The 18,882-nt window shown below is 25.6% G+C and overlaps 2 protein-coding genes across 2 annotated transcripts; both read right to left on the reverse strand.

Moving 5' to 3' along the window:
- Window positions 1–3,158: 3,158 nt before the first annotated feature.
- On the reverse strand, window positions 3,159–4,202 carry HO133_002742 (uncharacterized protein; the record flags this gene model as incomplete). Its single annotated transcript, XM_037293667.1, has 1 exon — window positions 3,159–4,202. The coding sequence occupies one exon, from the start codon at window positions 4,200–4,202 to the stop codon at window positions 3,159–3,161; it is 1,044 nt and encodes a 347-aa protein (XP_037150496.1).
- A 12,757-nt stretch (window positions 4,203–16,959) lies between these two features.
- On the reverse strand, window positions 16,960–17,746 carry HO133_002743 (uncharacterized protein; the record flags this gene model as incomplete). Its single annotated transcript, XM_037293668.1, has 4 exons — window positions 16,960–17,112; window positions 17,185–17,368; window positions 17,478–17,529; window positions 17,596–17,746. The coding sequence occupies 4 exons, from the start codon at window positions 17,744–17,746 to the stop codon at window positions 16,960–16,962; spliced, it is 540 nt and encodes a 179-aa protein (XP_037150497.1).
- Between the last annotated feature and the right edge of the window lie 1,136 nt (window positions 17,747–18,882).

Consider the following 18,882-nt stretch of genomic DNA (forward strand, 5'->3'; position numbering starts at 1 on the left):
CGTCTCTCTTTATATATATCTATTTATAGACTATATAGAATAATAGAATAACTCTTATATATTATATATATATAAGTTAAATTATAATAATATCTTAATATAAATAAATTAATAAATTATAATTAAGAACTATAATTTTACTCTATTAAAAAAGATTAATAAAGTATATAATATAACTTTAATATTTAATATCTTATTTAAAGTTCATTAAAGAATAAAAAAAGAATAAATTTTTAAATTTTTAAATAAATGAAATAATAATTATAAGAGACTCTAAGTATATAATATAGAAGTCTCTTTATATAAATTATATTAAAACGCGTTAGCGTTAATATTATATTAAAATTAATTAAGAATTAAAATATTAGAAAATTAAAATTAAAATAGAAATAAACTTATTAATAATAATTTTTTTTGAAATATAATTAAGAAAGAAAGATAAGATTAAGTATAAGTATATATATTAAGAGAAAATATAACTTATAAATTTTATAACTATATAAGAATAAAATAATTAATATATTATAGAATAATAAAAATAAGAGAATAATTAAGTAAGTAAATAATTAAAATAATAATTTAAAAGTATATATTATTTAGAGTTTAAGATTTTTAAAAGAGAAGAATTAAAGCTTTCAATTAAAAGAAGTATTAAAAGTATTAAAAGTATTAAAATTTAAAAGATTTAAAAGATTTAAAAGATTTAAAAGATTTAAAAGATTTAAAAGATTTAAAAGATTTAAAAGATTTAAAAGATTTAAAAGACTTAAAAGACTTAAAAGACTTAAAAGACTTAAAAGACTTAAAAGACTTAAAAGAATTAAAAGAGATAATAATAATTTTTTAATTATATAAATAAAGATAATATATAAAGAGAAAGCTCGTTTTTTAAGTTTTAAAGAATATATAATAATAAAAAATAATAAAATAACTATAAAAGATATATATTCTATTATCTACGAAATATTAATTCTACGTAATATATTTATATCGAGTTATTATATAATTTTAATAGTAAGTAGATATTTTAATTTTACGTCGAATTTATCGAATTTATCGAATTTTAGAGATAGTATATTTTTTAATAGATACGAGAATATTAAGATTAATAGAGAGTTTTTTATAATAATCTATATAGACTAGTTAGATAATAAGAATATTATAAGTATTATTTATAAATAAAGATTTATTATAAGGTTCAACGTATCTATTCTAAAATTCTCTTAAAGAATCTTTTTATATTAACTATTTTTTAATCTCATAATATCGTAATTTAAGATTTCTTTCGAAAGTCTTTTAAGAAAGCGAGTCTTCTATAATTTTTTTCGTAAATACGAATATTAAGCCTCGTTTTCGAAATCTAACTATTATAAATTATATTTATACTTTTTAATTTCTGACTTTAAATTTAAGCGATTTAGTTAAAGTTCTTATAGAGATAATATTCTTAAAATCTTATAGAAAGTAATAAGAGTAATAAGAATAATAGAATATAATAGAACGAAGTATAATAAAATAAGATGTAATGAAATAAGATATAGGCTATAAAGTAATATTACGCTATAATATAAATTATAGCTTAGTTATTAATAATAAAACTAAGAAGATCTTTTAATTTAGAGATCTTCTAGACGAAAAATCTTCTAAGATTTAAAAATACTCCTAGGATCTCTATAAAATACGATTTTATTTTACACTATAACTACTTATACTCTATGTCTTATCAATACGAGTCGAAATATTCTCCGCCTACAAATTTGCCAAGACTGTCCGGGGAGGATTAGTAAAAACCCTCTGCCGACCTTAAAGTAAGGAAACGTCAGCGATCTACCATTTGCTTGGCACTTTGACTCCCGAACAATACTTGAGAGTTGCTTACACTACGCAAATACAGATAGGTCACAAGGACAAGCATATATACTGTACTCGTGTATCAGCCGCCCACTATTACCCCATCTCACCTATCCTTTCCTGCTCTCTTCAACTCAGATGCTTTCTTCTCAAAGCTGCGGGTAGAACAATACCTTCACCATGCATTTCATCAAAATCCCAAGGTGCGAAGAATTCTCTGGAAACTACCAGTTTCCCTTTGGCAATACCCTCCTGCTAACCCACCGCATGCCGCAGGGAGTACCTTCAATTCCAAGAGGACGAGATCTTCGGCCTGCAAGATGCCTCATTAAAAAAAGAACTGGATGACAAGGTTGCTGTCGATGAAGCTCATTCATCAAAGCTATACATACCTCCGAACATCAGTTATACAATGTGGTCAGGCAAGCACTCAAGGAGGTAGACTTGGATAGCTCAAGGAGAGTGGCGCTTGAAGATTACGTCCATCTAGGCGTTCATACGATCGAAAGAGAACATAGGATGACTTGTGGGTGGTAGTTCATCTCGAAAGTTCAGGCTCCTTAGCGATAATTACACACACCATAAATGAGGAGGGGCAGACAGATTTTACGAGGCACATCAGTGCACTATTGAATTGGCGGATGATCCGTACATTGGCCATCGTCACCCTTTGGCCCCACACACGTCCGAGTTTCTCGATGACTGCAAAGATGGCCTAGTGCGAGCGAAGCTTAGCAATGACAGCGCGCCGGATACTATTGACGAGCGGGTTCTGAATAGAAAGGGCAAGAATATCAAGTGCTTTGAACGCTTTCCGCATGAGAACCAACAACATCGTGATCAAGTGCTCTAATAGCATCGGGTGCTCAGTCATTGACATCGGTATTGGTACGAGAGAAACTTCTGCCTGGCGGCAAAAGGAAATCTTTTCTTTGTGAAGCCAGCAAAGATGTATGTTTATTGTTATTGGCGCCGTCATTTTGTCTACCATTTCGTCCGTAAAGGGAGATGATCTTGATGGTTACCATCTATTTTGTATAGTCCTGGGCTTGGTTTATGATAGTTACTCGTTTAGCGCTCGTGTTTACAGAATTGGAGAAATGCTATCTCTAGACTTTGAATTCCGGAATTAAAGAGGGCCTAAAACAGCGGTCGTGGAGTACGCGAAAGCAGATCACATAGGCTCTTGAACGAACGTCAAAAGGGTTAATGTAGTACACTAGGAGACTATGATATGGATACGTATAGGTTTCCTGCTAAAATGTTTCCTATATGATAATGGAATGGCTAGCTATCGACACAAGATATCAATCTATCATATGATTGTTCTTTGAGGGCCTATTCAACTTGAAAGCTACTAAAACCTCGAGTCTCATCTCCATGCTCATGCTCGTCTTCATTCCTCGGCCTGCACTATACTCGGTCTTATATAACGTCATTATTTGTTCCATGACGGCTTGAGATTCGGAATTTTCATTGACGTCACGAATGAGGTAAAATCGTGGCAACGAAAAATAGCCCAGTCGTAATACGGATACCAGATGTAACCTTTTCGTTCCATTCCAATTAGCTTCTGATGCGACCTCTGGCTTGTCTTCTTTGACCACATCTTTTGCCGACGTGTGAGAAACATTTATTGGTGCAGCAAACAGTGATTTAATATCTGCATCCAAGAGATCGAGACAATCCAATTTCTCCCGCACTTCTTTAGTATTCCCTGTCCTAAAGACTCGCTCAACAGCAGTGACTGATTCTGCTGCCTCTTGAGAAACATTGAGATCATCCAGCAGCACTACCGTTTCATGGAAACTAAAACAAAGTCTCTTGGCTAGAGCTGCTTCCTGTAGAGTCCATAACCGTTTGGTCCAAGGAGAACATCTAATCGCAGCGATGTAATCTGAAATAGACCCCGGCCTTTGACGATAAAGGCTTGACTCCAAAACCAGTACTGCATCGGCAGCCTCGAAAACCCGCTTGATCTTCTCAGTCGCTGTCTTTTTGCGATGGTCCTCAGGAATGCAGATAGTATCAATCCAGAATGGGAGCGTGGTACCCAGCGATAGTAGTATCTTGGACTGTAGTAGCTCGTTGACCAGACTTTGCAGTTGCTGAAGAGAACATTTGGAGGTGCCGTCGAGAAATAAATTTTGTGATCTGACGTGGCTCAGAGCTACAAACTCACATGTACTCTGGCCTTGGTGTACACTTGTTCTTGAGATGTTCGGCTTACCCTCGATAGACACCGAGATCAAAGGTATGTCGCCATCGTCGAGAATAGTTGCGACGTGGCTTGAGATATCAAAAGGATCAATTTGGCAGTTGCATTCTTCTATTGCGTCCTCTGGGGACATGTCTCGCGGGGAAGACATCTCTTGACTCCTTTGATCTCTCCACCACAGTTTACCACAATACAGTCTTTCTTGATCCAATAAAATATCATCAAAGAGCAGTTTCTCATTGGTCTATCTCGCCCTCCATACCTGGGAGTATATACGGAGGTCTCACGTCTGCGCCAAAGGTTCCAGATAGCGCTATCAGCGGCGGCTCTCAGATATAGTAGGCTCCCGTTAGGTTTAAGGAAACAGAGGAACTAATAATGTACATTCTCGTCGTAAAAGGATAATTGATGTATCTATAACTGGTGTGGCGGATTATCTACTCGGTGACCGAGTCCTACGAGTCTCATGTCGGTGTGATATTTCGGCTACGCTTGCCTTATTTAGCAAGCGGCTCGCTAGAAACTTTCTTATACTTAGATATATACGATAGAGTAATATATAATATAGACTATTTTCTATATAAAATAATTAGTAAATTCTATATAATTATATTTAATAGTAATACTCTTTATAATTTTTATTTAAAAACTTATATATTCTTTTAACTTCGTTATAAATAATTTAAAAAAGAATACTTTATATAATTATATATTTTTATTATATTATATTTATCTTAATTTAATATAAAGATATAAAAGAACTATTAATAAATATAATTATATAAAGTATTCTTTTTTAAATTATTTATATAAAGTTATAATTATTTAATTATTTATTTATTTATATACGCTTTTACTCGAACTATAAAGAGTAATTATAGACTACTATAATAATCTTATATATTTATTAAAAAGATCTTATTGATTCTCTTTAGATTAAGATAAAAACTCTTAATTCTCTTTTCTTTATTACTTTATAATATATTTTAATTCTTCTATTATATTTATACTTTAGATCTTTTAATTTCTCTCTTATACTTTAAATTTAATAATTTTTTTATTTATCTCTAGAGAATTAATCTATATAGTTATATATTAATAAGTAAGTATTAATTTAAATAATTTATTTAAATAATTTATTTAATAATTATCTTTATAATTTTATCTCTTTAAAGAATATTAGTATAACTAATATATCGCTAATTTTAATCTCTTTTATTAAAATTTATCTCTTTTTTATTTAACTTAAATAAAATATTAAAATATATTTAATAGTTTATTTTTTTAATTATATATATAACTATTTAAAATAATATCTAATATTTTATTTATATAGAGAAAATATATAAATTTAATTTTCTTTATATATATCTAAGTAAAAGCGAAATTTTTAACTTTAATTTATTTTCGATAAAAAAAAATTAATTAATTTTAATTCTCTCTATTATATTAATATTCTTATTTATTTAAAAATCTTTAATTAATAATAACTTAAATCTCTATTAAAATTAAAGTTTTTAATAGTTTATTTAAATAATTAGACTAAATCTAATTTTTTAAATTATTAGATATCGATATAAGTTTAAATATCGAGATTTACTCGACTATTAAAGACTTTTTCATTATTAAAATAATTAAATATTCTTTTTAAATATCTATACTATATAATAAATATATCTTATATATCTTCGCGTAATTCTTTTTTAACTAATTATAAAGCTACTACGTGTTATAAGATTAAAATTTTTAAGACTATAAACTTTCGAGTATTAGAACTAGTATAGATATAATATTAATATAAATGAGATAGATTAAGAATAATAAGGCTATCGAACTATATAGATGAAAAGGAGATATAATATAGACTATAGTAGAAGATATCTTCGCTAAGATATTAGATTATAGAGTTAAGTAGTAATATATTAAGAGTATACTCGTAATATCGAGTATTACGAGCGTATTCTTAATATACCTCTTAGCTCTATAACTAGCGGGCCTTAGCGAAGATATTCTCTACTATATTATATCTTCTTTTTATCTATATAATTCGATATCTTAGTTATTTTATTTAATATATCTATATTAATATTATAATTAAAATTAATTTATTTATTTTATTTATATTAATAAATAAATTTAAAGAAACGCGCTAATAAAGACTTTAATAAGAAATTAAATTAAATTATTATATCTTTAAATAAGTTTATTAGATAGATAAATTAATTTTAAAGAGCTTAAATAAAATAGCGAAATAATTTTAATAAATAATAATTAAGAGATAAAGAAGATATTAGATTATTTATATAGTTAGCGAATTAAAAGAAATAGTTAATATTATCTTATATTTTTATATTTAAAATATATACTAGTAATATTACTTATAACTTTATATATTATAATATCTAAAGTTTTAATAAGATCTTAATTAAATAAGAAATAATCGAGTTATAATTAATTTAGAATATTATTTTTTAAAACTTTTTTATATATAATTTCTTTATAAAATAAGAAATCTTTTAAGCGAAGTAAGTATACTCGAAAAGCTATTATTTAAAGTATTTATAATCTTTTTAATATTTTAAATAATTAAAAAATAAATATATTAAACTTTTATAAAGAAATAATCTTATTTTAGACTTTATAGTAAAAAAAAATATTTTTAATATTAAATAATTTCGATACGTTTTTAAGAAATTTTACTATTCTCTAATATATCTAATATTCTTAATATCTATTCTTTCGAAATATTTAAACTCCTCTTTACTTTATTTTAAATCTTCTTTTTTTCTTTCTTATAATAAAATTTAATATTAAAAGAATAAATTAAATTAAGACTCTATTTAAGTAAATTAAATTTTAATAAATATTAATTCTATTAGATAATATAGTCGACGAGTTTAACTTAATAAAAATATTTTAAAATATTATTATTACTCTATAATTATAATATTAGACTAAATATTAACTTAACGAATTTATAATTATATTAAATAAGATTCGTTAGAAGCGAGATAATTTTTAAGAGATTATTATTTAATATTATATCGTTATAATAGAAAAGAATCTAGTTATAAATAATTTATTTTAAATTTATAAAATAATTAAGAAGATAAATTAATTAGTTTAAGACTTTTAGAAGAATATAACTTTCTTATAATAAAAAATTAATAATCTTAATTTATAATCTATAAAAGATTTATAATTATTCTTAATTAAGAAGAAATATATATCTAGATAATTAAAAGAAAAATTAATTAAGATTCTAGATTTATCTCTATTTATCGATAATATTAATTCTATTTAAAACGATTAATTCTTTAAAATAAAATAAAAATTTAAGATTAATAGCGATTATTATCTTATTAAAAATTTTAAAATAATCTATATAATTTTATAATTTAGTAATAAGATTATATAATATATAATATATAAAAAACTTCGAAACTCTATTAATCTATATTAATTTTTTATTAAAATTATAAACGAGTTAATTGATATCTATAAGAACTTAAATTAATATAATAATATATTATATAATATATATACTCTATAATAAAAAATCTAAATCTTTATCAACTTTTATTTAGATTTTATTTAATTAAATATTATTCTTAATATTAAAAAAACTCTTATATTAAAAAATTATCTTTTTAAGAAATTAAGAAAGAAATTAAGAGAGTTATAATAGATTATAAAAGATTTTATTATCTTAAAAATTATAAAAAAATATTTTCGAAAGTTAAATAATTTATAACGTATTAAATATAAGAATTTTAAGTTTATAAAGATTATTATTAAGTTAATTATAATATAAATATTAATAATAATATCCGCGATTAAAATATATCTTATATTTATTATCAAATTTAATTTAAATATAATTACTATATTTTTAAATATTATAACTAATTTAAAGTTAAGAAAATTAATATACTATAATTATAATAAGAAAGATTACTATTAAAAGAACTATATAATAACTATCTAAATTAAGATTAATAAAAAGATCTTTAAAAAAATATAACTTTATACGATAGAAATAAATAAAGAATTTAAAATTAATAATATTAATACTATAGATAATAATAATTCTTTTTTAAATTTAGAAAATAAATAGTCTCTTTTAAAGTTATAATAAGAGATATTTATAAAATATATTTAATAGATATTCTTAATAACGTCTTAGTACGTTATTCTTTTTATATATAAGTTACGCTATCTTTATAAAAGAGAAATTATTTATTTAAAAACTTTTTAATAGATAGTAGATATATTAATATTTATATAGTTATAAACGAGTTTCTAATCTTAGTAATATATAAAGTTCTATATCTAAAGTTATTTTTATTATTAAGATTTAAATTATTAAGAGATTATAACGACTAAATCGCAAAATAATTAATTATATATTATTTACTCTTTATTATAATAATAAAAAATTATTAAAAAGAAATATATCTAATATTAATTATATTATTAAAATATAATATAATAATTAGAAAATCTTAAATAAATAAATATAAAATAATTTTTAATATATTATAAAATAAGATACTTTTTCTATTTAATTAATATAATTATAATAATAATAAAATATTAATAATAAATAAACTCTCTTTTCTATCTACTTTAGAGCTTTAATTATTTATATTATTTATTCTTTTATCTATTATATTAAAATAATAAGAATTTTTCTTACTTATTTATAATAATAAAAGTAATTTAAATATCTCTTTATTAAGTAAGATTAAGTTTATCGATATTGCTAAAATTAATATAATAACTTATTATTAACTAGTCTATAAAAAAGATAATAAACTATTTATATTAATAATAAATAAGATCTATAATACATTATTTATATTATATATATCTCTCTTTATTTAAATATCTCGCGAAATTTATATATTAATTAATAAATTATATTTCTATAATTTAGAAAAGAAATATAAGAAATATTATAATTTTAATTATTTTATTTAGATTAATAGCGTTAATGTAGTTAATTTTAAAAAAATAAAATATAAATTATCTTTAAAGTATTATAACTATCTAGATATTTTTAATAAAATTAAAATAAATATATTTTCTCTATATTATCTCTATAATTATAAATTAAAATTTAATAATAATTTTAATAAAATAAAATTTTCGAAAAGTAGAATCTATTTAATATTAAAATATAAATTAAAATAGATAAAGAAGTATCTAAACGAATATTTAAAGAAGGGATTTATAATATTAAATTATATATTATTTATCTTACTTATTCTATTCGCGGAAAAGTCGAATAGAGAATTATTTTTTTATATAAATTATTAAAAGCTAAACGCTATTATTAAAAGAAATTAATATCTAATTTTATTAATAGATAAGATTTTAATAAGAATTTAGAAATATAAATATCTTACTTAATTAGATATTATAGTCGCGTTTAATAAATTATATATATATTCGAATAATAAGAATTTTATTACTTTTATTATCTTTCTTAAAATATATAAATATTAAATTCTCTTCTTTAAACTAATTAACGACTCGGCTATATATTAATAATATATAAATAATATTCTATTTAAGTATCTAAATAATTTCTATTAAATCTATCTCAATAATATACTTATTTATAATAAGATAAAAAAGAAATATATCTAATACGTTAGATAAATTCTTTAGAAATTAAGAAATATCGATCTTTAAATAAATATCTTTAAATATAAATTCTATATTTAGAAAATTAAATTTCTAAGTCTACTAATATCTATAAACGAGTTATAAATAAATCTTATTAAAATTTAGATTATTATTAAGTAAACTATATCTATTAACCTTAAAGAGATATAGATCTTTATTAAATTTTATAATTTTTATTAATAATTTATTAGAGATTTCTTTAAAATAGTTAAATTTATAATAAAATTTATAGTAAAGAAAACTATATTTAATTAGTCCCCAGTATATTAAGAGACTTTCTACTTTCTAAAAATCGTTATTATTAAAGCTCTTATTCTATATTATTTTAATAAAATAAAAAAAATTATTTTAGAGATTAACTCTTTTAATTATATTAATAAAGATATTCTTTTTTAATATAATAATAAAGAAGTACTTTACTTAATAGCCTTTTATAGTAAAAATCTAATCTTAATCGAGTATAATTACTAGATCTATAATAAGAAATTATTAATAATTATTCGCTATCTAGAATATTAATACCTCGAGCTAGAATATATAAATATCTTTATTAAAATCTTTATCGATTATAAAGAATTAATATATTTTATTAAGAGAAGAAATCTTAGTCGACGTTAAGCTCGATATTTAAATATATTATTAAAATTTAATATAAAGATTATTTATCGATCTAGATTTTAGAATATTAAGATAAATATATTTATATAAATAACTAAGTATAAATTAATTAATTCTAAAAATAAATAATTATTTTAATAATATTAAATAATTTTTATTCTTAATCGATTAGAATTAGATAGCGAATATATCGATATATATATAATTAATAATCTTATTTATTATAAGATAGTAAAGACTAATAAGAAGAATAACTATTATATTAAAATTTATAACGCTATTATCGAAGATAAGAATAAGTTTTAAGAAATTACTCTTAATAAGTACTTTATATAAAACGAAGTACTTTTCTATAAGAATCGTTTATAGATATTCGATAATATATATATTAATATTATTCGAGAGATATATAATTAATTATTCTACGACTATCTCGAAGTAATATATATTTATAAATTACTTAAAAAAAAAAATTAGCGAGATATAAGAATTATTATAGCTATCTATATTAAGAATTACTATATTTATTAAAAAGTTAAAGTATTTTATAATTAAAAGTATAGTTTATTATAATCTCTATTAATTTTATAAAAATAATAATAAAATATATTAATTAACTTCGTTATAAGCTTATTTATATTTAATAATTATAATATTATTTAAATAGCGATTAATTAGCTTATTAAGAAATATTACTATATAATCTATTTTAATATTAATAAAAATACTACTACTAAAAAGATAGTTAACTTATTATTTAAAAAAGTATTTTATCTATATAATCTATTAATCTTAATAATATTAAATTAAGACTCTTAATTTATAGCTACTATATAAAAGTTTTTTTATAAAAGATTAGATATTATAACTAAGTTATTAATAGCTTTTTACTTTAAAATTAATAAATAAATTAAATAAGTAAATTAGAATATAGAGTGTTATCTTTAAATATATTATAATTATATATAGAATAACTAAGTAAGATAATTATCTATTATTAAGTTTATTAATAATAATACTATCTTATTAACTATTAATATTCTATCTTTTTTTATAAATAAGAGATTTTATTTTTAAATAACTTTTAGCTTAAATATTATTAATTATAAGATTATATATAAGCGTCTTAATATTATTTAGATAAAGAATATTATAAATTATATAAAATAAGTTTTTAAATATATTTAAAGTAATATAAATTACGTTTAGAAGATTATAGTTATATAAATTAATAAGTATTAATAAAAGATTACTTTTTAAATAAACGATAAGATCTTTTTAAATAATAAGAATATTATCTTTAATCGCTCTTTTTATAAATTAAACTATAAGAGACTTAATTTATTCGAAATTATAGATCTTATAAAAATCTTATATCGTCTAAAACTCTTATTAAATATAAGAATCTATAATATCTTTTACTCTAATCTCTTAAGTTTTATAATAAATAATCTCTTATTAGAATAAATAAACTCTTCGCTAAAATATATTACTATTAATAATTAAATTAAATAAATTATTAAAGAAATATTTATCTTTAAATTAATCTATAATTATTTTAAATATAAAATTAAATAGAAAGATTTTAATAATAACTTCGTCTAGTATAATATAAATAATAATAAATTTAAAAATTATTAAAATCTAATAAACGACTTTTATAAGCGATATTTCGAAGAGCTTTATCTATAAAAAATTAATTAATAAAATTTCGAAACTATTTTAGATATCTCGTTTTTAATTAAATTAAAATCGTTTAATATCTTCGTAATAGCCTTATTTTTTTAGAGTTAAAAATCGATCTCTTAAATCTATATTGATCGGAAATTATATTATATATAATCTTTTACGTAGAGTTCCTTTACTAATTAATATTTAAGTATCTTTTAAAGTTATAATATATTATCTATAAACTTTATTATCGTCGTTAATAGTCTTTATTAATATTAATTATATAATACTTTACGAAGAAACTTACTTAATATTAAATTAGAGTTTTTAGCGCTTACGATTTAATTTAATTTAGAAGCTCTTAATTAATTATATCGTATTATTTTATCGATATTTTACTTACTTAGATATAAATTTAAAAATTATTATTATTTATCTCTACGTTTATAGATCTTATTTTCGCTATACTATATCGATTTTCTCTTAATTAAACTCTCTATATACGCTTAAATTACGATTAATAATATTGTTATAATATAATTAAGAAGAGCTACTATTATTATTAATACCGTTTTATTACGAATATAGTGTGCTTTAGAGAATTCTTGCTATTCAGGTAGGGGTCCACACTCTTTTAACGCTTTGGCGCAACGGTTTGCGATAAGACACGCTTTTCCGTAATAAATAATAGTAACACCGGTTCGATTCCGGGTGTGACCCGAACAGTCTAAATAGGTCACTTGGCACTCGGGTTCGGTGAGGATTTAGTAAGAACTCATAATCCTCGTGCCTTTCCTCGTGCCTTCCCTATAGTAGTTGCACCAGGCCTTCAAGTGGCTTACGGGGTCACACCCGGGGGGTTCCTATATACGTTACTCATACGTGTAGGCCAGCGCATGAGGACATACGCCATTTTTTGAAGTGTGCAATTGTTACGGATATAGTGTGCTTTAGAGGATTCTTGCTGTTTAGGTAGGGGTCCGCGCTCTTTTGGCGCTTTGGCGCAACGGTTTGCGATAAGGCACGCTTTCCCGTGACACGTTTTTAAAGAAAGATATTATATTAAGAGATCTTAGATATAGTTATTTCTTTACTATTTTTATTATTTTTTAGATGTTAAGTGTATATATATATCTATTTTTCTATCTTTTTATTTATTAATTATAAAATATAATTTAATAAAGAAAGAGAGTAGTATTATAAGTATATTCTTAATATATTCTTTAGTTCTATAAGTAGCGAACCTTAACGAAGATATCTTCTATTATATTATACCTCCTTTTCATCTATATAATTCGATATCTTAGTTATCTTATTTAATATATCTATATTAATATTATATCTATATCGATTTTAATATTAAACTCTAAATTAATTAATTAAAGATATTTATTATAATAAAAATATTAAGTTTAATATAGATTATATATAATTATAAAGATAAAAAGTATAAAGATCTTCTAGTATTAGATATTTTAAAAAATATCGTTTTAGACGTACTTCGAAGATTATAACTAAAATTCTTAAGAAAATAATTATTTTAACTAAGAATTCTATACGCTAAGAGCTATTTCTTATTTAATTAAAATATTATATGTCGATATAAGCGAATAAACTATTATTAAAATATCTTAGCGATATTAATAGCTAGTAGAAATAGATAATAAACGTATTAAATCGATATTATAATTAGTATATATAAAAGAATAAAGTAGAGCTAAGTTAAAAAATCTTAAATTTATATATATAGTTAATTATAAATTTGAGTTCGCTACGCTCTTCGATTAGATCGACTAAATTAGCCCGATAATTCTTTTACGTCTTCTTATTAAAAATTAGATATACGTTATTTATAAATGAAATAACTTTTTTATTTTCTATTAAAATTATAAGATTTCTTTTTCAAATTATAAAGTGTAGTTTACGCTATTTAATGCTAAAAGAATTTAAAAATTCGATCTTATAATTATTAAAAAGCAAGGAGCTCAAATATTATTTATTAAAGTTCGCTTATCAAATTTGCCGATAGCCCTAATAAAAAAAATAGATATATATTATTTAATTTTAGAATAACTTTTTTATTTTCTATTAAAATTTTGAGATTTTTTTCTCAAATTATAGCCTATAGCTTGCGCTTCTTAAAAATGAAAAATTATTGAAATTTAATCTTATAATTCTTTAAAGGCATAGAATTTCAAATATCGCTTATTAAAAATCGCTTATCAAATTTACTCGATAGCTCTAATTAAAAAAAAATATATAAATTTAATTTATAGGTCTTTACTCGTAATGTAATAAAGAAATATATATATTAGATTCTTAGCTTTCTTTAAATAGTCGAGTAAACCTCGATATTTAAACTTCTATCGATATCTAATAAATTAAAAAATTATAATCATAATTTTTATAATTACGAAAATTTTAACTACTAAGAATTATCTTATCTATAATAGACTTTTCATTTAATTAATTCGTATCTCGAAGATTCTTTATTATACTTATTTTATTTCTTCTTTTTTTATTAACTCTTTATATAATTATTATAGAATCGATTAATTTTAAACTTAAATTAAGATTAAATTAATATCTAATAATTCTATTATACTTTTTAAATTTTAATTTTAATATATAGAGTTTCTAAAATACTATAATCTCTAAGACGAAGTTTAGAATTTTAAAATTTTCTCGTAAATATTAGAATTAATATAGATACGATATTAGTATAAATGAAATAGAATAAAATAATAAGACTATTAAATTATATATATAGAAAGAAGATATAATATAATAGAAGATATCTTCGTTAAGATTCGCTAGCTATAGAGCTAAGTAATATATTAAGAATACGCTCGTAATAGTAAATTCGCGAAAATTCGCGTTTTTAAACGCGTAATTATTAAAACTTCTTATTAAATTAATATATATAAAAGAATAAGATAGAGCTAAGCTTAAAAATCTTAAATTTATATATATAGTTAATTATAAATTTAGAATTACTACGCTCTTTAATTAGATCGACTAAGTTATCGCGAGTAAATAAATTAATATTCGTAATTAATAAAAAAATGTAATCGGATAGCTCTAATTAAAAAATAGATATATATTACTTAATTTTAGAATAACTTTTTTATTTTCTATTAAAATTTTAAGATTTTCTTTTTAAATTATAGAACGAAATACGGAGGTCTGCACCGAAAGTCCTGCACCCGCACTAGTGCAGCCCTAACCCTACTTTCGGAAAGCGGCCCTGTAGAGGGGAAGCCTAGAAATATCTTCTCACAGCGCATGGATGGGACTTTAGGTACTTCTCTTGGCTTGATAGGGGCATTAAGCCCCGAAACCTGACTAGGGCTAGGTGCGATTCCGAAGAACTCCAGGCGTATTGTCCAGGTAACCCTTTAGGTGGGGCGTTATCCGAAGTCTGAGCGCAAGAGTCTTGGCGGGTGCAGGACTTTCGGTGCAGACCTCTGTACGGGCTTTTAGATAAAAAAATAATTTCTAAATTTAGTCTTATAATTATTAAAGCGCAAGGAATTCAAATATCGCTTATCAAAGTTCGCTCGACAGCCGAATAGCCCGCTTATCAAAGTTCGCTTATTAAAGATTACTTATCTATTTACTCGATAGCCTTAATTAAAAAAAAAATTATAAATTTAATTTATAGGCCTTTACTCGTAATTTATATATATTTATTAATTTTAAAATATTTATATATAAATCTTATTATATATAATTAATCTCTAAAAAAGTCTTAGTAAAATTTATATTATATTATATAATTACGAGTAAAGATCTATAAATTAAATTCATAACCGGTTTTTTTAATTAGGGCTATCGAGTAAATTTGATAAGCGATCTTTGATAAGCGATCTTTAGTGAGCGATATTTGAATTCCTTGTCTTTAAATATCTATAAGACTAAATTTAGTAATTCCTTTTTTATCTGAAAGCCCATATTACGTTCTATAATTTAAAAAAAAATCTCAAAATTTTAATAGAAAATAAAAGAGTTATTTTAAAATCAAATAATGTACACCTGTTTTTTAATCAGGGCTGTCGAGCGGACTTTGGTGAGCGAACTTTGGTGAGCGATATTTGAATTCCTTGCGCTTTAATAATTATAAGACTAAATTTCAAAATTCTTAAAAATTCGGAAAGCCCATATTCCGGTCTACAATTTAAAAAAAAAATCTCAAAAACTTAATAGAAAACAAAAAAGTTATTCTATGTGTTAATAACGTACACCTATTTTTTTTAATAGTTGCGGACGCTAATTTGTTTACCCGTAGTGTCTAACCAAAAAGCGTAGACCTAACGAATTGATAATTGGCTGCACATACAAATTCAAGGTTTTCTAGTTCAGCCCTACCTTATTCTTTTATATATACTAATTAATAAATACTTTTTTAAAAAGATCGAAGTTTTTAATAACATTAACGTAAATTTTTAAAAATCTAAAGAAATAGAATTTATAAATAAGATCTTAAAAAATAGATTTATAAGTTTTATTATAATCGAATAAATTTTGACGTTGTAATGTGAATTTGAATACGTTGACTGTAGAAATTCTACGCGGGTGCGGATTAATTAAGCGAAAACTCTGTTGTATTCTTCCTCCCCCCTTTCAATAAAACATCAACGATAATCAGGACTGTTATATTGCTACTAACGCCTTGCTCCTAATTTTCAATTTGACTCAAAGAGGGAGCAAGCAGAGCAGAGACATGTCGTTGATGCAGCTAAAGTACCTGAATACCTGGATGCAGTTGCCACTGTCTCTGTGCTGATTTCCTGCTGCAACTCAGCTGTTGATACAATTCCCATCCCCACTCTCCATTGCGCCTCATAGTTTGCATCCCGGACTATGGCTTTGAGCCAACTCGTTGAGCGGGATTTGTGTATGACGTTCTATTCGTCGTCCTCTTTTCCCTTCTTGCCCTTCTTCTTGCCGACATGGGATGCCTGGCCTTCCTTCTTCTGATGAACGATCAGCCTTGTCCACGACTCTTCTTTGTCCCATTCGAAGCCCGCAAGGACAGGGAGTTCCATCTCGTCGTCGGCCTGCACGGTCAAGATCATCAGCGTCATAATCTCCTCAATTGATTCGTACAAAGAAGCAGAATGTAATCATACCTTCTTCTTGAACTGCTTGTGGATTGCGTCTAATGCATCCTTGATGGTCACACCCTTCAGGTTCCGCGCAGTGACCTCAAGCCCTAACGGGAAGTGGAGATCGATCTTCTTGACCGGAGGTTCGGTAAGGAACTTCTTGAGAACCTCTTTCTCATCCAGCGTTGCTGGTGATGTGTTGAGCCGCCTGATCCGGAATGTCAGCATCTATTCGTGCAATCCACACGATGACAATGACAATGACGGTGACGGGGTTACGGCGTCAGGTCTTTCTCTTGGGTGTTGACATGGCTTACCAGTTCAGCTTCTGCGTCTCCTTTGCTATTAGCAGCTCCTTGCCTTCCTTTTCTATCCATACGTCAGCCGCACATTCATTGCTACTATTCCAAGAACAGCTTCCTCTGCTTGACTTACCCAAGTCAGCAATGTTGTACACTCCAGCTGCACTCGAGCTCGCTCTCCGGTGTCCCTTTACTGGTGCCTTATCGTCAGGAGGAGATGATGACAAGCCAGAGATGGCCGAGTCGACCTTGGTAAGGTCCGAGGGTGCTGCATCGACTGACATGTTGGTTGATGGGAGTGAAGCACGAGTTGAATGTTTCTCTGATGGATGAGATTCGATTGAAGACTTGCAGATGCTGGACCTAGTTGATGGATGAGAGAAGACGATCCGGTACGGGACAGTGGTAGGGAGGGAGGCATAGAAGTTGGAGCGGGGTTTGTCTCGTGATCACGATCGAAGGGGTTCGCGCGCTAGTGACCCCACATTTCGCCTACTTTAGGGTTTCCGGGGAAAGCTCTGACAGCCTCTGACTTATCGGAGGAGGATTTACATCACTGAAAATTTGAGGATTCAACAAGTCAGTGAGATATCTTGTTCTGCTGACAATTGTCAATCCTGGTCGGTGTGAAGATATTCGCCTGGATGGTCTTCATGGCGGCTTCTCCACGACCGCAAGCCCAGCAGCTCTTACGTGCATCATTCAATATTCCTGTACGACTTCGGAATCCAATGCAAAGTCCTGTCTGAGTAGCGCCTCTGCACCTCACGAAGTCGAGTTTCTTGCATTTCTCAATCCATTCCCGTCGGTACAGTTGCGGCAGTCGACGCAGTCGGTGCAATTGGTACAGTTCCTACACCCGGAACAATTTGTACAATTGGTGCAATTGCGACAGTTGTAGCAGTTTGTACAATTTGTGCAGTTCCGATTGCCATCGCCAGTAGTGTTGGTGCAATTGCGGTTGCCCTCGCCGGAGGAATCTCCGCTACTCGCAGAACTCATCCATCTGCCGAAAGGCCATAGAAGAGACGCTGATGTGGTTGAAAACGCGGAGGAAAGAGGTTGGTAGGCGAGGATCTATAAAAGTAAGCCAAGGTCTATCTATGATCGATGATGGGAATGCATACTGGTCTACAAGCCGCAAGGCGCACAGCGCTGGGGGATAGTCTGCTTGGAGGAAGGAGCCAACGACTGCCCAAGGGCTTGTGGGTACCAGCAAGAGCAAGCATGATGTATAGCAATCAGCAGCAACGGTTGTTGCGCATTTCGAAGGTAGAGGAGTGGAAAGTCATAGCAGCCCGTACCGCACCTCGCAGGCTGCGCAGCTGAAGGTCTGCCCCCCGCTCAACTCGAGGCTCGCCTGCCGCTTTAGCGAGCGCGCTCGGTAACCAGGGGTGCAGGGGTGATGCGCGCTCTTCAT

Source organism: Letharia lupina (genome assembly GCF_014066315.1).
Source record: "Letharia lupina isolate WasteWater1 chromosome Unknown contig_15, whole genome shotgun sequence".
NCBI lineage: Eukaryota > Fungi > Ascomycota > Lecanoromycetes > Lecanorales > Parmeliaceae > Letharia > Letharia lupina.